This window comes from Canis lupus, chromosome 10 (assembly GCF_011100685.1).
Source record: "Canis lupus familiaris isolate Mischka breed German Shepherd chromosome 10, alternate assembly UU_Cfam_GSD_1.0, whole genome shotgun sequence".
Lineage (NCBI taxonomy): Eukaryota > Metazoa > Chordata > Mammalia > Carnivora > Canidae > Canis > Canis lupus.
In genome coordinates, this window is record NC_049231.1 from 63,149,342 (window position 1) to 63,168,475 (window position 19,134).

A 19,134-nucleotide genomic window follows, 5' to 3' on the forward strand; every position below is an offset into this window, starting at 1 on the left:
CCTAAGGTTAGGAACATGACAGGGATGTCCACTCTCCCCACCATTGTTCAACATAGTACCAGAAGTCCTGGCCTCAGCAATCAGACAAAAGAAAAGGCATCCAAATCGGCAAAGAAGTCGAACTCTCACTCTTAGCAGATGACAGGATACTCTATATGGAAAACTCAAATGACTTCACCCTAAAATTGCTAGAACCCATATAGGAATTCAGCAATATGGTGGGATATAAAATTAATGCACAGAAATAAGTTGCATTTCTACACACTAATGAGACAAAAAAGAGATTAAGGAGTTGATCCTATTTACAACTGCACCCAAAACCATGATATCTAGGAATAAACCTAATCAAAGAAGCAAAGACCTGTACTCAGATAACTATAGAACACTCATGAAAGAAATTGAGGAAGACAAAGAAATGGAAAAATGTTCCCTGCTCGTGGATTGGAAGAATAATGTTAAAATGTCTATGCTGCCTAGAGCAATCTATACATTCAGTGCAATCAATCACTATCAAAATACAATCAACTTATTTCACAGAGCTGGAACAAATAATCCTAAAATTTGTATGGAACCACAAAACCCCAAATAGTCCAAGGAATGTTGAAAAAGAAACCCGAAATTGGTGGTATCACAATTCCAGAGTTCAAGCTGTTACAAAGCTGTAATTATCAAGACTGTACAGTACTGACACAGAAACAAGACACAAAGATCAATGGAATAGCATAGAACCCAGAAATGGACCCTTAACTGAGTCCAAGAGATGTGGGCCAAGTGGTATTAGATTGCGTAAGCCCAATTTATGGTCTTCTTCAAAAGTCTGGCCTTTATCCAAAGCAGTTAATAGCCATGAAAACTTGTGCCTGACAAATTTTAAAAAATCACTAGTGTACAGAACTGCCTGGAAGGAAGCCAGAGCAAGGGCAGAGACTAGTCTAGAAATTTTACATGATTCATGTCAATAGAGGATGCCTGGATCAGGACAGAGGCAAAGAGGTTCTAAGCTACTGAAATGACACATTAAGAATGCCCATGTATAATATTTGCTACATAGATGCATATACTTTTATTTGCAAAAGGAATCCCAATTAACACAAAGTTATATTTTCAAAGAAAAGGATTGGGAGGATAGGCTATGGGGAAAACTTCATTTTTCACTTAGTATCTTCCTGTAAATGTTTTTTAAAATAAGATTTTATTGGGGTGCCTTAGTTAAGTGTTTGGCTTCAGCTTGGGTCATGATCTCAGGGTCCTGGGATCGAGCCCATCAGGATCTCTGCAAGGTGGGGAGTCTGCTTCTCACTTTCCCTCTGTGCTCTAATAATAAATCTTAAAAAAAAAAAAAAAAAAGATTTATTTGAGATAGTGCCCATGCGCACACACGAACTGGGGAGAGGGACAGAGGATCTTGAACAGACTCCCCACAGAGCTGGACACAGGGCTCAATCTCACAAGATAATGACCTGAGCCAAAGTCAAATGCTTAACAAACTGAGCCACCCAGGTGCCCTCTATACTGTTAATTTTTAAAACAGTGGATATTATCATTTTGATATTTTTGTGTGAATGGGGATTTATCAGAGTGAGGAGCAGACTGGGTCATTTAAAAATTCTCAATACTTCCATAAGAAAAAACAACACCCCACAAAACTTTAAGAACTCAGGATTGAGACCCAAGAAAGTCAACAGGCAAATGTGAATTCATTTTTTTCTCTTCTTACACAGGTTTTTTAAGAATATCAGAAGTAACAGACTGTTGGGGGACAAGGGCCAATAAATTAATCTGCCTTTTGAAATCAAACATTTAATATTTTAATCAAGTTGTATCAATACAATTTTTCAAGCAAGTGCCACTGGAAGACCAGGCCTAGGGATTCGTAAAGGAAACAAATCTTCCAAACAGCAAGAACACCAAGGTGATCTTCCACTCCAGATGCACTGTTAGTGGCCACAGCAGCACCAGTTGACCGGTGTTAATCCGATTACCGAGTATTTACCTGAAAAGAAAAAAACTTGAGTTCTACAACTTGTAATGATAGAATTTTAATGATGAAAGAGCAATTACCAAATCACCCCTATTTTTACAAGTGAGAAAAGACTGTAAAAGTATGAACTGTTATCACCTTGATGACCAGCAAAGTAGTATTCACCACCCTGCTCCCCTCCTTAAAACTCTTAAAAAAATATATGCCTTTTTGACCTGTAGGGAAATTCACAACCTATTTATACTTACCACATCATCAATTTTCAGAATGCTCCGGACGGTTTCAGTTGCTAGAGTCAGTGCACTGACTGAAACCAACAAAGGCTGGACAACCAGTTCCTCCAAAATGTTGGAAATACCACCCTGCCAAATAGCATAAGTTGCATTTAGTGTCTGTAATCACACAACTACACTGCTACGAGTATGACATGCCTTTCCAACCTAGTTTTCCTTTGCTCTAGTCAAAAGTCAATACTCTCTGCTAAGCCCTTCTGCATATTGTAGGTTGTATTTAACTAAAATGTGGAAAAACTGAATTAATATTAGATTTCCCTAGTCCTAACCCCAAAACAACTTCTAATTATCTTTAAATTACCCAAGCAAAAATTAGGTAGATGATCTCATACTAATTAAAAATTGTGACATCTGAGCAGCCCGGGTGGCTCTGCGGTTTTGTACCGCCTTCAGCTTAGGACCTGATCCTGGAGACCCGGGGCTGAGCCCCACGTAAGGCTCCCTGCATAGAGCCTGCTTCTCCCTCTGCCTGTGTCTCTGCCTCTCTCCCTCTTTCTGTGTGTGTGTCTCTCATGAATAAATAAATAAATAAAATCTTAAAAAAAAAAAGTGATATCTTTAATGCTCAAGTCATCCCTGAACCCCAATTCTGAATATAGTTAAGTCTGGTCTGTTCTGCCTTTGTACCTCTCTCAAATCCCATTTTTAAATTGTTACTGCCATTATCTTAGTCCACCTTCTCTCTGGATTATTGCATTATGTTATTGTGGCCATAATGGGCAACAACCGTGCTTCCAGTCTTCCCTCCTTAAAATACTTTTTCATCATCTTAACCTCTTGGTTAAAAAAAACATCAGTAGCTCCCAACTACTGGAATAAAAACAAAATAAAAACAAAACTCCCTCATAACTGCCCCAATACTCAAAGGCCTCCTCATTCTAGTTCTTCTGTGAGATTTCCAACCTTCAACTCCACTATAATGCCAACATATAACCCTCTAGACAAAATGAGCCCTTTCACATAAAACTTTTGCTTCTCCACCTGAAATTTCCTCATGCCCCCTATTAAAGTTGCATTATCATAAAGCTTTCCCTAAGCAGGCAGTGCCTTTCCTTTGGAGTTCTAGATCACTTAAAAAATATTACCTTGGACTCTGTTATTTTCCATTATGTATTGTCTCTCTCTTCAATATAAAGCACTAATACAAAAGTGAAGGTTATTACGGCTGTGTTTACCTTACACAATTATACTAGGCTGCTGGCCACAACAACAGAACAGTTAATTATATTTATGTAGTGCTTACGCCAGGCAACTTTAGTAAGAGCCTTCTGGTTGGTAATATATTTAATCCTAACAACAGGCTTTGAAGGAACTATGAGTTGTCCCTTTTAACAACCAAGGAAACTGAAGCACAGACTTAAATAACTAAGAGTTACACAATCAATAAATAGCAGTGTTAATGAACAAATAATACTTTTCACTTAAGACATCATCTTCATTCTTATTCAATGGCATAAATTAATCTGCAATTCTCACATTTGGATCCAAGATTACTTAAAAAAAATAAAAAAATAAAAAAAAAGGAGGGGCACCTGGGTGGTTTCAGCATTTGAGAGTCGGCCTTTGGCTCAGGTAGTGATCCCAGGGTCTAGGGATTGAATCCCACATCAGGCCTTCCTGCAGGGAGCCTGCTTCTTTCTCCCTCTGCCTATGTCTCTGCCCTCTCTCTTTTATAAATCAATAAAATCTTAAAAAAAAAAAAAAAAAAGTAATCTCTACAGGGCGCCTGGGTGGTGGTTCAGTCGGTTAAGCATCTGCCTTGGGCTCAGGTCATGATCCCAGGGTGCTGGGACCAGGTCTTGCAGTGGGCTCCTTGCTCAGCAGTGAGCCTGCTTCTCCCTCTCCCTCTGCTGGCTGCTGCTCCCCCAATTTGTACTCTTGTTAAATAATTTAAAAAAATAAAGTCATTTCTGCACCTAATATGGGGCTTGAACTCTCAACCTGGAGACCAAGAGTCATATGCTTTTCTGATAGAGCCAGCCAGGCACCTCTAAACCCAAGATTACTAAAAAAATAAAAAAAATAAAAATAAAAAATTATTTTCTTTGAAAAAGTTCAGGGGGCAGGGGCAGAGGGAGAGAGAGAATCTCAAGCTAACTCTCCACTGAGAAGGGAGCCCAACAAAGGTCTCGATCCCATCACCCTGAGATCATGACCTGAGCCAAAATCAAGAATTGGATGCTTAATCAACTGAGCCACCCAGGCACCCCCTAAGATTACTTTTAATTAAAATGCTTTTCACTCAGGAAACCCTTAGAGTCTCCTCCCTTTTTGGGAGCTCTGTACTCTATCATTCAATAAACTTTACTATCAACTCAGTAAACCTTGCTTTGCTGTGCACCAAAAAAGAGCCAAAAACCAAAAAACCCACACCACCTTTTCATTCAGCAGACATTTATGAAGCTTTTAACGTTTTAATCAACATTTTCTGCAATAATTAAGAATTCAATTATTACCTTTCGGACATTTATGCCGGTAGTTTTTTCTCCTTGGGCATGTCGGTTTCTTAGTTCTGTTACTGTAGAAATGGGATTCAGGCCAGCATTTTCAGCTAGTGTAGATGGAATGACTTCCATAGCATCTGCAAAAGCACGAACGCAGTAGGATTCCATGCCACTCAATGTTCGTGAATATTCAGTTAACCGCAGGGCCAATTCTATCTCTGGAGCACCACCTCCTGCAATAAGAGCTCTGAAATTCACAAATACATTTTTAGTTTATTTTATCTAACAGGAAGCTATGTCTAATAACTTACTACTTCTACCTTAAAAATAGTCAAAATATAAAAACGTCAATGTTCAAAATGGTAATCAGTAACTTTTATTACCTCTTCTTCACTAAACAGCGAATAACACATAGGGCATCATGAATAGAGCGCTCAGCTTCTTCAATCACCAATTTGTTAGATCCACGAACAACAATTGTAACTGTTTTTCCGGGGCTTGTACAGCCTGTAATCTTTAGTAAACAAATTCCAGATTAGGTATATTTAAAATGAGGATTAAAACAAACAAAACAAAGAAACAAAACAAAACAAAAAACAAACAAAAAAATAAATAAAACAAAACCCCCAAGTAAATAAATGCTTTATTACAAACTTTACCTTAAGCAGTTTGCCAGAACCATTTAAATTGACCTCCTCAGCTAACTCAGCCGATCCCAGCATATCAGCAGTGAATTGGTCAATATGAGCAACTGGCTTGGTTCCAATTGTCTGGGAAAAATATCAAACCCACAGATTAATACAAGAATTGATTATTGGATATTCTCAAACAGGTGCTAGGAATATTTTACCTTACAAATGAATTCAATGTCTTCTCTTTCAATATCCTTAACCACCATAATCTTCATCTTGTTCAGGAAATGTAATGCAAGATCACTAAGAGCATCTCTAAAATACAAAAATCGGTGATTAATGTCATTGCTAAATTAAAAAAAAACCCGCGGGATCCCTGGGTGGCGCAGCGGTTTGGCGCCTGCCTTTGGTCCAGGGCGCGATCCTGGAGATCTGGGATCGAATCCCACATCAGGCTCCCGGTGCATGGAGCCTGCTTCTCTCTCTGCCTCTCTCTCTCGCTCTCTCTCTGTGACTATCATAAATGAATAAAAAATTAAAAAAAAAAAAATAAATAAAAAATAAATAAAATAAAAAAAAAAACTCGCTATTCAACTGCTTTTTAAGCTTTGTCATTTTATTGTTTAAATGATGAATAACAAAGTATTTGTGAAGGAATATGCTTTATATGTTGGTTTACCAAGTTTATGAGCTCTAAACTTTGAACGTTTCCAATGGATAATATTCAAATGGACCCCAGCAACACTATTTGTAAAAGACACAAAAATTGTCAGTTTTTTTTTTCTTTTTTTTAGGATTTTATTTATTCATGAGACACACAGAGAGAGAGGCAAAGACACAGGCAGAGGGAGAAGCAGGCTCCATGTAGGGAGCCTGATGTGGAACTTGATCCCAGGTCTCCAGGATCATGCCCTGGGCTGCAGGCGGTGCTAAATCGCTGAGCCACCCAGGCTGCGCAAATTGTCATAGTTTTTAATACTAAACTAGTATATCTTTAATAGTTAAAACTTTATCCATATTTCATGAATTTAGAAGTATGTAATTCAAGACACTACAAATTTATGCTTTCTCTCAAATTATCTGGAACAAACCTCTGGGAAACCTTGTGACATTGGAGGGGGTGAATATTACGATCTCTGTTTTTATAGATAAGCTACCTAAAATTTGAGAACGGCTACTTAAGGTCACTACCTATGCTATGACTTGGTAGAACCAGGTAATCTAACCCTTCATCAAGGCGTCCTATTTGTCAAGGTTTCTATATAAAATGATCACCCATAGTACTTTCTGGCATAACACTATTAATAAAGCACAAGGGAATGTGTCTACTTACTTGAAGAAAACATTAAAGAAAAAAAAAAGATCAATTCTCAATTCAAACTTCGGAAAATTCAATCTATGAATGATTCTACATTCCCTTCAAAGAACTTCTAAATTTCAAGGCAAGCAATTTCATGGGTGTTTAAATAAAAGACTCTCTCAGGTAGTTAAATTCTAGACCAAACTAACCTTTTAAAAAACAAAGCATTCCATTTGCTTGATATTTAGGATCTTGGTCTATAAAGAATATACTGTTGACCCTGGAACAACACGTAGGGGGATCACCTCCCTCTCTCCACTCAAAAATATGCATACATTTTGACTTCCCCAAAACTACTAATAACCTGTTGACCAAAGTCTTACTGATAACAGTTAACCAATATTTTGTATGTTGCGTGTATTATATGCTCTATTCTTATAATAAAACTAAGGAAAGGAAAACGTTAAGAAAACCACGAGGAGAGGCACCAGCCTGGCTGGCTTAGTTGGAAGAATAAATCGACTCTTGATTTCAGGGTCATGAGTTCCAGGCCAATGTCGGATATAAAGATTACTTAAATAAATAAAACTTAAAAAACCATGAGGGAAGCTTTGGGGGAAAAAAAAAAAACAAAAAAAAAAACAAAACCATGAGGAAAATACATTTATAGTACTGTTGAAAATATCCACATAAAGTTGACCCACACAGTTCAAACCTGAGTTGCTCAAAGGTCAACTGTATATTCCACACATTTAAATTATCACAATGGGAAGAGAACTCACTTTAAGAGGATTCATCAGAATACAGTAATGTCTCAAAATGTAGATTCATTCTAGATTTCTAGTGATTTACCCACTCCAAATGTTTCCTAAGAAACTGCTAGAGGATCCAAAATAAATAGTCATTAAAAGGTGAACAAAATAGCCCCATACCTCAGGATAGACTTCTGTATGAGGAGGACATTACATCCTGTTTTTTTAATTTGCTTCACTAAATTGAGGATATAGGCTCTCTCCTCCCGAAGCACTCGATCCATCTGGACATAGTCAGAAACTACAATTTGATTATCCATCTGTTGAAAAAAAAGATATTAATAAATTGCATTGTAAGAGTTTTTAAGTGAAAAGGAGACATTTAAAGAAAATATTATGTATCATGTAAATCCAACCAAATATCTAATAATAAACTATACAGACATACACAGAAAAGATCTAAGAGGATGAACACACACCAACCTTTAACGTTCATCTATACACCCTGTTGTCTTGTTTATATTTTTTGCAAGCACATTTTTGGTAATTGTAAAATGATTATCCTATTTCCTGACTATGTCAATTTTCTTCATACAATTATATGCATCACTGAAGTAATTTCAATTGCACCCTTTTAACTCTATGGCTTGTTATAAAAACTGGTATGCTGAAAGGAGGTACCAGGGAAAAATCTTATTAATCAAAGGTCTATAAAACAACATAAATTTTTCTAATGGTTGAACTTTTGGGAAACATGAATCAACAGGAAACCCGTTTCTCAAAATGACGTAAGAAAAGAGCAATTCTTAATGAAGTGACAAGATAAGCCACTCCCTTTTGGAAATAGCATTTATGATTAAAAGATATGAAAATACCTTTAAAAACATTTATTTAAAGTATAAATAGTAAGCTGTTTTCGAGTTTCATTTGTGCAAATGTAGGACTAGAGATCTGCCCGCTGCTATAGGATGGGTGGAGATTTTCCAGAAACCTACAAAGAATCTGGAAATCCACTTACACTCTAACTTACAGAGTTTTTCATTTTTTCATACACAGTACCCCTATTGTTATTTGCCTTCACCTATGCTGTCAATGCTCAATTTCAACAATAGCCAATTGAAGGTATAGATCTGTCCTGTCTGGTATCCAACAATTTCTATTTTTGCCTCAATCTTACCATTTCCTTTTGAAATCTATGGTTTTTATCACTATTAACAGTATTTTATTTTTATAATAATGAACAAAGGTCTGAGCTATTAGAACATCACACACATTACAAGGAACCAGTTTCATTTGGTTTTACTTACATCCGTTTTGGGAGCAGATAAGCAAAACTGAATAAGCCCAATCTTAGCCTTTTCAACTCTAGTTATGCCAGAATTTGCCACCTTCTGAGTAAGTACCAGCCCTTCTACCAGCTCACAGTCATCAATTGTCCCACTAAGAAAAAAGCAAACAAGCAGTAGACAGTTAAAAGGGTAGAAATCAGAGATTAAGAGATTGCCAACAGATTAAAAATCACCAGTCCGATAAAAATGTGAGCCTCCCATGTATTATTTCCCCAATTCCTGAACTTGTTTGATCATACTAGAAGATGGCCTTGCCATCATAATGAAATATAAACAAATTCCTGAGATTTTTACATTAATACCAGTTCTTAAGTTAATTTTTATTAAAATTATAATTAGAAATGCTTACCCAAGTTTCTTAACTATTTTAATGTCTCTAAGATCTACACTAGTAGCCGTGGCTGGGTCAATAACTTTCATCACTGCATTTACACTCATTGGAGAAAGCAGACTTGAATACTGAGACACAACCTAGAATTAAAAAAAATAATAAAATCAGCCTCACAACAGAAAAAGTCCTAGTTCTTTAACGACAAACATCTTCAAGAAGTAATCACTTTTTTCAGGTGGCAGGGGGAGAGTGGGACAACACGAGACAACATTCCCTATGAACTGTCTTTTCCACTCTAAGTCATTAGTCACCAAGGGCACAAAATATGGAGATTTGTTTTCCTATTTTATTAACATCCTAGATGGAACTACCTAGATTACTCGTAATTCCATAGTAAATCCAAAAATCAAATCATACATAGATGTTTCTTATCTAAAATGAATTTGTGACCAAATGCTATAGATGTCCACCCTTAATACTGAGGGGCTAATAAAAATAACTACTGGCTAATACTTACTAAGCTCTTAGTGTGGTCTTAGCTCTTTACGTTTATATGCTCCTTCAATCTTTAAGATTTTATTAATTCATGAGACACACACAGAGAGAGGCAGAGACACAGGCCGAGGGAGAAGCAGGCTCCTTGCAGGGAGCCTGATGTGGGACTTGATCCCAGGACCCCAAGATCATGCCCTAAGCCAAAGGCAGACGCTCAACCCAGGCGTCCCCTCCTTCAATCTTGATGAAGAAATTCAGAGTCACAAGTTTAGTCAAGTGATGAACCTAGCACTAAACCCAAGCAGTCTAGGCTCTATGACCAATGCTTGTTAACCTCACTATTCTGTCTATATAAGATCTGGAGAAATTAAAAACATGTATGTCACTAACACTATCTAGCTCTCCACCTAACACTGGAAGAACATGAATGTTCAATACAATACTGATGAGAAAATGGGAGGGGGGACACAGGACATGATAGGAAACAAAAAACATGAAGTATGCAAGAAATAATAAAAAAAAAAAAAAAAAACAACCAATGCTTTAAATTTGAAAACTGGGGATCCCTGGTGGCACAGCGGTTTAGTGCCTGCTTTGGCCCAGGGCGCGATCCTGGAGACCCGGGATTGAATCCCATGTCGGGCTCCCGATACATGGAGCCTGCTTCTCCCTCTGCCTGTGTCTCTGCCCGCACCCCCCACCCCGTGTGACTATCATAAATAAATAAATAAATAAATAAATAAATAAATAAATAAATAAAATTGAAAACTAAGAAAACATCATTGATTATTAGTTAAGAGGGACCATGGGTGGGCAAACCTGTCCTGGGTTCCAATCTTTGCTTATCCCTTACTGATAGGTCTTGGATTAGTTTTAATTTCACTAGATCTATTTTCCCATCTATAAAATGATGATAGTTTATTTGAAAGCCTTGAAGGAGCAAATCTGACCTGAACTAATTCAATTATATAAATAACTTCAGTAACCTAGACACTCTAGACCTAACCTTTATAAACTGTATAGTAGGGCAGCCCCAGTGGTTCAGCAGTTTGGCGCCGCCTTCAGCCCAGGGTGGGATCCTGGAGACCCGGGATCGAGTCCCATGTTGGGCTCCCTGCATGGAGCCTGCTTCTCTCTCTGCCTGTGTCTCTGCCTCGCCTGCTTCTCCCTCTGCCTGTGTCTCTGCCCCTCTCTCTCATGAATGGATGAATAAAATCTTAAAAAAAAAAAAAACAAAAAACAAAAAACTGTGTAGTATCAAAAAAAATCACAACTGAAGAGTTACAAATCTTAACAAACTTTAAAAAGTAACTATACAATGATCCCTTAGGCACTGGTCTCACCTTTGAGTTCAAGGAAGTGGTAGCACTATTTAATAAAGTTTCTCTGTCACTCAGTTCCACAGGTCGAGACATGTCAGTCAAGATTTCTATACCCTTTTCTAAAGCCTTCTGGAATGACTCAGAAATGATGGTTGGATGAATCCCTGTTGTTAAAAGTTGGTTATCATAACAGATAAACTTCATTTATTATTATATTTCTTAAAATGTGTTGTTCATTATAATTTCAGAGTCTTAATTTTTAAGTGATTGGAATAATCAATTCTGCACTCATGTGGTATTTAAGATGAAAACAAAATTTTTTACTTTTTCAAAACACGACAAATCTAGGTAAGAAATAAAATAAGTGACTAGAGAGTCTCTATTATAATTAAGCATTATTTACCAGAACAAGAACCCATACTACCTCTCCCAAATCACCCATCTCATCTAGAGCCGAAGATTAGTACCACCACCACAACTTATTTTAGAAAAGCAAAATTCTATTAAATTCCATTTAAAATGAAGCCTGGTTAAAAAAAAAAAAAAAATCTTACTCCTATGATAAACACAGCAAAATGCAACCTAAAAATTCCTAATAAAATTAGTTATTCCAAATTAAGTATCAAATCTATTACTTAATAGTTTTTTTGCCTTTATTTGTAATAAAACATATCATGTCTCCTACCTACCTTTCTGAAGAAGCTTGGTACAGGAATCTAAGAGAGAGCCAGCAATGATGACCACTGATGTGGTGCCATCTCCTGCTTCTATATCTTGTGCCTTAGACAGCTCTACCAGCTAAGTAAACAGAACATGCTAAGTTACTCAATGAGAAATGTGAAGACCCAATAACATGTAACTGAAATATAGAATGACCTTCGTATCAGTGTCAAAAACAATCTGATTATCAACCCTGTATGATTTAATTCTTGATTTCTCAGATTTCTGAGTTTTATTTTAAAATGATTAATATATTTTGTGACACACAAAATTCTGCTCATATACTCCCTATAAGAATCTATGATATGATTTCAAGTTCAGACTATGGGTTTTAAATCTTCTCTTCCCAAGTACCAGAAGTTCCTCTCAGAAAGTGTATATGTTATACCACAGGTACCCTGTAGACTTAGAAGCTAAAAAATAGGGCATTCTAGGAGACAAGTGTCAGTTTGGAGTCCTTTGGAAGTTTATCGGAATTGACCCTGTATAAGCATAATCTGATTCATTTCAAAAATCATCTTGACATAATCAAACGTAACTTTTCAATAGAAATTTCTTTTTGCAGATATGGTGACTTCTCACTCAACCCTAGGGTCATCATTACACTTAGTTGAATTGGTTAATTGTTTTGTTTTTTTTTTTTTTGGGTTAATTGTTTTTAATAAATCTTACTGTTTATGTTTGACACATGATTTGTTTTTTGCACACAATTAAGATTACATTGCTCTTTTCCAACTAATACCCCTGAACTAATAACTTTTGCCATTTCATGTTTTTTCTCCAACTATACATATATATATATATATATATATAGCACATTCCTGTGGACAAGGAAATTCATGTATTACAACCTCGCTCTGAAGAACACAATGTTAGACACACAATGTATCCTATAAACATGCCTGTTTAACATAGAAATAAAGAATTTACAATGGTTAAATTATAGAATGTGATCAAATAAAACAAATTTATTTACAAATATTAAACCAATAATACTTAAAAAAAAAAAAAACCTTATCTAAAATTGTACTTACCATTCTGGCTGCTGGATGTAACACTTGCATCTGTTTAAGAATGGTGGCACCATCATTTGTAATGGTCACATCGCCTTTTCCATCTTGAATCTGCAAAATTTCGTTTTTTTTTTTTTTTTTAAAAAAGCTGTATTTCAAACATTTTATTTTCTTTACCCAGTGCTATGACACCCTAAAAGTTCTACTAACTTTAAAGCTTCTTAGTAGAGATGTTAATTTATGTTTGCATAGCTTACAGCTGTGCTTCATTTCCAATTCTCTTCCCTTATATTAGTATAGTGACATAAGAACACGCAGCAACAGTCTAATTTTACAACTGAAAATACTTGGCTTTACTCTATTTTTTTTACTTGTTTGAAAGTGAAAGAAATCTAGACATATACAATATAGAGCAGAAATAATACTATGAAGAATTACTAATACTCCTGGGTTCAGATCCATAAGAAATGATACCATGGATCTACAAAAAAGACTGCACCATGAACGTAGTGAATACAAATCTTACAAACACAGTAATCTGTGTCTTATTATTTTCAACAAAGGCTATACAGCATTACTAGCAGGGAATGGATTTTAAAATATCCAGAGGGAATAATGATCTGTATATCATCCAATCTTTCATATTGTTTATCTCTCATTTTGGATGTTAATTAGCACTGAATTTGAGGGTATATTTATCAAGTGACTGGAATGCTCTGGAATGTTTTATGTTGCCAGTCAACCACACTAGAAGAACAAGTCAAATTCTACAGACTAATTTAGGGTCACAGTTATTTCAATAAGGAACAATTAACTCAAGCGCTTAGAGCTATAGCCTTACTCTATTTTCCATGTAACACAACAGGTAACTACTTTTGCGAATGTAATTCGTATAAAAAGCATTAAACAAAATACAAATTATACTGGAGTCCTGTTCACCCCAAAGCAATCTATTCTTCCAAACTCTCAAAGTACCTTTCTAACACTTTTTAAGCAGCACATCTTAACCCTTATTGAGATTCTGCAGTGTGGACAATAGGATTTTAATACATAATCATAATTCAGCTTTTTACCATTTTATCCATTCCTTTTGGTCCAAGGCTTGTTCTAATAGCATCAGCAACAGCTGTAAACAGAGGGAAAAAAATCAAGATGCTTAAAGCAAAGTGTTTCTCTTCTCAAATGATCATATCATTTGTCCTTATCAGGATATGATACACATTTACTGTGTCCATTAGAGAAAATTCATTATTTATTAAGAATATACTAGAAACTGATTTATTCTTTTTTGATTTGTTCTTACACTTTTGATTATAGGACACTTCACCTTTTGTTGTTAAAGTCACTATACAGAATACTGGCGCCCTACCTACGGCAGAATCAATTTTGAGGATTTACCTAACCCTTCTCTAGTACCAAAATAAGCACAATGACCTCTGAATGAAGGCTGTATTTTTCTCCATTCCTTAAAAGAACACAAGCAGCAACAGGGGAGGCAAGACTTCCTAATATACTATACTGTCTCCCCTAATTATAGATTGAATCTTTGAAGGCAAAGAGTTTTTTGTCCACCAATGTGAAGCTCGTCTAAAGATGGTCCACAGTAAAACATCCTTTGCCACCTTCTACCTTGCCACCAAATAAGCTCAAACAAACAAAAACCTCAAACCTTTACCCAAACCAAAATTTAGGTTTTAGTCATCAGTACATTATAAAACACCTCCGGATACACAGTCTACCATTCCAACGTTACATGTTCTTATTAATGCTCCTTAAGAGTGTTTATTAGTCCACTTAAGGGAAATTAGATTTGATGAACACTCAAGTCAAATCCCCTTTTGAGAAGCCCAGGACAAATAATTAGGCCTTCCCCTTCCTAAGATACCACCTCACTCAATATACACAGGGCTGAGATTGTGCCCTAATCATTGTAGACTCCACAACCAGCATCATACTCCCCCTCCCTTTATTGTGTAAATAATAAAGATCTTAACAAAATGAAAGTATTTGCTATAATTAAAAGTTATTCCCCTCCCTTTATTGTGTAAATAATAAAGATCTTAACAAAATGAAAGTATTTGCTATAATTAAAAGTTATTTTCCACTTAATTATTTCATAATTTTGGGCTTCTATTCCTAATTAACCAGGCAATATTATGCTTTCAGGCGATTTTAGTGGACCCACATGGCCCAGGTTCTACAAGCAGACCAACTCACTTTAAGATTGCCCTCACATTCGTCTACATGAAGTTAGGACAACGCACCCTAACCAAAAAATAAAGAAGGATTTTAGACTGCTTACATCTACAAAGGTGTCTGATTGCTACCATTCTGTGTGGCACACAGTAGGGTCTGTTACAGGACGCATGCCGAACAGTACCAGAACTAGTATTTCCTGTGTGTCTATATGGTTTTTACATGATCAATTTGGGGAGATGGGGGGGGGGGAGCACCATTTTGAGGTAACATTTAAATAAAAAACTGGCTCCCTGAATTAAACCAAAACTACACCTAAACGAAAGCAACTTTTCTTGACCAAGTTGGCTAGGTTTTGTCTGATTTGGAAAAAATTAGTTGTGCCCCTGAGTTCTCACTGAAAAGGTCATGTTCACAGATAATTCACCCGACCTCCGCTCACCAGGCCCTTCCAAAGGATTTCGCTCCATCCTGCCCTCCCGATCTCACTTCTCGCATCTTCATGCACTTTATTCTCTAACTGTAATGAAACTGGATTATAAGGCTCAATAAGCATCAGGTAAGATCTCTAGGCCTTTGTTCTCATTTTTCCTTCCAGACTCTTCTGTCTCAAATCAACTATACTTAATTCTCACAACTCTTAAAAAAAAAAAAAAAAAAAAAAAAAAGAAAAAAAAAGGGCAGCCCAGGTGGCTCAGCGGTTTAGCACCGCCTTCGGCCCAGGGCGTGACCCCGGGGTCCCGGGATCGAGTCCCACGTCGGGCTCCCTGCATGGGGCCTGCTTCTCCCTCTGCCTGTGTCTCTGCCCTTCTCTCTCTCTCTCGGTCCCTCATGAAATAAAAATAAAAATCTTAAAAAAAGAAAAAAAAGCGAGGGAACACCTTCCCAATTTTAGGGGTGAGGAAACGTTCGCCAGAGGTCGAAGGTCACAGAGCCACGAAGCAACGGTCACAGAGAACGGTAGCTCGGGTCTTCATCTCCATCATACTCCGACCTAGTCTGCAGAACAACACAGCGCCAACGCGCCGTCCACACTTCCAGGCCGGCGGGGCCCGGCTGCACACGCAGACTGGGCGGAAAAGCACAGCGGGCTTCCCGGGAGCTCCAGCCGGCAGCGAGGCCTCCCTCACAGCCCAAGACAAAGGGCGCCGCCCAACCGAGGCGCCAGCCCCCTTTCCATTAGTTGAGCCGAGAGCTTCTTTACGTGGTATCCTCGTAAGAACACCTGAAACCTAAACTGCATTTTGCAAAAGACGTTCTCGCAGGGGAACCGACGACAGCGCTGCCGCGGCAGGTGCCCAGGCCCGCCGTCTCCGGCAGCCCGAGGAACCGCCGAGGGCGAAAGGCTGCGGGCGTCAGGGCCCGGGCCTGGACCGGGCGGCGCCGGCGACCCCCACAGAGCGCAGCAAAGCTCGCCGCGGACCATCCCGGCAAACAGAAGAGGCGCTTTGGCAACCCAAGTCCGGGGCCGGAGCGCAGAGCTCGGCCCGCACGGCCTCGGGCCGGACGCCGCGAGCGGTACCTTTGGCCGCGGAGATGTTGCTGAAGCGGATCTGCGCCGGCTTGTCGCGGTCCTGGTAGGCGGTTTTGCTGCGGCCGCCGGCGGCTGCGGCGGGCGCCCCGCTCCGCGGAGCCGCGTTCTCGGGCATGGCCAACTCGGCGGGGTCTGCGCGGGCCTGGGAGGGACGGATGGACCCGGATTCCTGCCGGCCGCCGACGGACGGAACGCGCCCGCCGCCTTCACGAAGCTTCCAGAAAGCGGCGCGGGCGCCGGGAGGAGGGGGAGGCGGAGGCGGAGGCGGGGAGGGGGCCTATCGGGCGGCGTCGCGCCGACGTGACGTATAGGGCTGCCCGCCGCGCGCCGGGGGCCGGGGCCGGGGCCGGGGCGGGGGCTTTGTGTCCCGGGAGTGCTGGCCGCAGGGCCCGGGGGTGCAGGCGCGATGGGCAAGGGGAGGCGGGGGTCCCCTGCGAGGCAGGCCGGACACCCCGCGATTTTACAGGCGGGCGTTGGGCACCCACCTCGCGCGTTGCCCGGGCCTCCGCGGGCCGCGAGGTCCTTCCGTTAACGCGACGCGCCCGAGCCACGCACGGGGAGCCCAAGCCTTTCGGTCCAGTTACAATCGTTTAGTTGTTCTGTGCCAGGGGCATGGCTAAGACCTTGGGCCTTTGTATGTCCTTTAACCTTCACGATAAGTCCATGAAGTGGGCGCTCCCCCCCCCCCCCCCCGATCTGATAACGAAACACCAAGCCCCGGGTCAGCCTGTAAGTAGATTGAAACCGTATATTCCATGGAGAGCAACGACTCCCAGGTCATGAGTTAAACCGCCGGGCTCCTGTTAACACTTTTTATTAGGGACGTTCATAAGGCAGGGGTGCCTGGGATATATGGTCAAGGACGGGTTGTTGCAAAAAGCCCTTAACCCTGTGAGCGCTCGGGGCTTTTACACACCTTGAGGAGGTTAGCCCTAGAAGGTGAACCTTCCCAAGTGCTCTCTGGTCCACATGCCTTTGATGCTGGCTGTTTTTATTTTTTATGTTTTTGTTTTTACCTGGGTGGCTCAGTGGTTGAGCGTCCGCCTTTGGCTCAGGTCCTGATGCTTCGGTCCTGGGATCGAGTCCTGCATTGGGCTCCCAGTGGGGAGCCTGCCTCTCCCTCTGCCTGTGTCTCTGCCTCTCTGTCTCTCATGAATAAATAAATACAATAAAATAAGTAATAAAAAAATGAAAAGCTTTATTTATTTTAGAGCCTGCGTGTGAGAGCGAGCAGAGGGAGGGTCAGAGGGAGAGAGAATCTCTAGCAGAGGCCCTGCTGAGTGCAGAGCCCGCAGGAGGCTCCATCTTATGACCTGGGAGATCATGACCCAAGTGGAAACCAAGCTGATTTCGCTTTCAGAAAGAACCAGACTTCTATGATGTAGCTCATAAGTACCCTATAATTACTTGTTAAGACAACTGATGTGCAACAATGAATATAGCATTTATCTGGGGTGCAAAATCCTGGCTTGAATTCTGTTTTGCTACTTGTTAACTATGTGATTTTGGGCAAGTCATTTTAGTTCTCTGGGTCTCCTTTCCCTCACCTATATAATAGTAAGATTAAATTTCATGATCTCTAAAGGCTAGACTCTCCTAATTTTTTTTTAAAGATTTATTTATTCATGAGAGACACAGGGAGAGAGAGAGAGAGAGAGAGAGGCAGAGACACAGGCAGAGGGAGAAGCAGGCTCCCTGCAGGGAGCCGGATGTGGGACTCCATCCTGAGACCGTGGGATCATGCCCTGAGCCAAAGGCAGATGCTCAACTGCTGAGACACCCAGGTGTCCCCTGACTCTCCTAATTTTTAAGGAGTAGATCTATGAGCCATAAAGGACAGAGCAGAATTTGGAAGATGCCATTACTGGGTTTTGGGGACAGTTCCCATGGGTAAGACAATTGCTTTAATTATCTTAAAGGTTTCAAGTTATATATTGTATTGTTCTGCGACAGATCAGAATTACTTTTTAACCTCCCTGGACTTACCCAATAAATAACTGCTGAAAATTTGATTGCTTAAAAGTGTTGATATATAGTAATTGTCTATAGGATGGGATTACATTATTAAATGTGCAGACTTTTGTATGCTATGCAAAGCACTGTTGTCAGTGAAGGATGGAGATATTGAAAAAAATCCTGTCAGAGCCAAGCAGACACAAAGCGTATATGAGAATGTTGGCAATAGCAATAGCCTTATAGAATTTCTTTAATGATTTGTAAAGTAGATTTTATAAAACTAGTATTTGGCCATCTGTCCAGGTAAGTGTTATCTTCCCTAGGATGGATGCTGAACCACTTGCTAAACCCCTATGACTGAGCTAGGTTGGGATTGGAAAAGGAGAGAGGGATGTATTATTTTCTCACTTAAGTTTTCACACCAAAGACCATAGTTTTTATTGTTATGTATAATCTATTCCTTTGCATTAGTTGATGACATTGAGAGCAGGCAGATGCTTAACTGACTGAACCACCCAGGTGCCTCAGTAAACCAGATTTTCTATCTAAAAATAGGAATGAACTAATACTAATTTTTGCAAATTTGTAGGCAAGATAAATGATTGTTCTCTTGGGGGTCAAGATGTGGAGCACAACATGAAAAGAGAGGCAAGCAGATATTAGATACTTCCCAATGGAAGAAAAAAAGAATTGAACCTGAATCTCATCAAGTTCCTAGATCTAATTCTAATTTACAGGTTTACAGGACCTACAAGGATAGAATATGTTTTTTTTAAATGGTACCCCACAAGGATACAATCAATAAAATATAGAATG

General features: G+C 39.4%; 1 protein-coding gene across 1 annotated transcript; it reads right to left on the reverse strand.

Annotated features, from left to right (window-relative positions):
- Window positions 1–1,678: 1,678 nt before the first annotated feature.
- CCT4 (chaperonin containing TCP1 subunit 4) lies at window positions 1,679–16,590 on the reverse strand. The gene is made up of 14 exons (XM_038551377.1): window positions 16,351–16,590; window positions 13,706–13,758; window positions 12,654–12,743; window positions 11,589–11,697; window positions 10,921–11,063; window positions 9,101–9,222; window positions 8,710–8,842; window positions 7,583–7,722; window positions 5,569–5,665; window positions 5,378–5,488; window positions 5,102–5,232; window positions 4,731–4,965; window positions 2,230–2,343; window positions 1,679–1,993 (listed from the first exon to the last, which is right to left on the reverse strand). Exons 1-14 carry the CDS (start codon window positions 16,475–16,477, stop codon window positions 1,979–1,981), a joined length of 1,620 nt encoding a protein of 539 aa, XP_038407305.1. The 5' UTR covers window positions 16,478–16,590; the 3' UTR covers window positions 1,679–1,978.
- Window positions 16,591–19,134: the final 2,544 nt, after the last annotated feature.

What these genes read in the sequence shown, in the direction of transcription:
- CCT4 (XM_038551377.1), bottom strand. Translation starts at nt 16,477, where the DNA reads ATGCCCGAGAACGCGGCTCCGCGGAGCGGGGCGCCCGCCGCAGCCGCC. An exon ending in TACATCCAGCAGCCAGAATG is followed by an intron (nt 11,698 to 12,653) that starts GTAAGTACAATT and finishes CTGTTTACTTAG; the next exon opens with CTGGTAGAGCTGTCTAAGGC. An exon ending in CCACTTCCTTGAACTCAAAG is followed by an intron (nt 9,223 to 10,920) that starts GTGAGACCAGTG and finishes TTTTAATTCTAG; the next exon opens with GTTGTGTCTCAGTATTCAAG.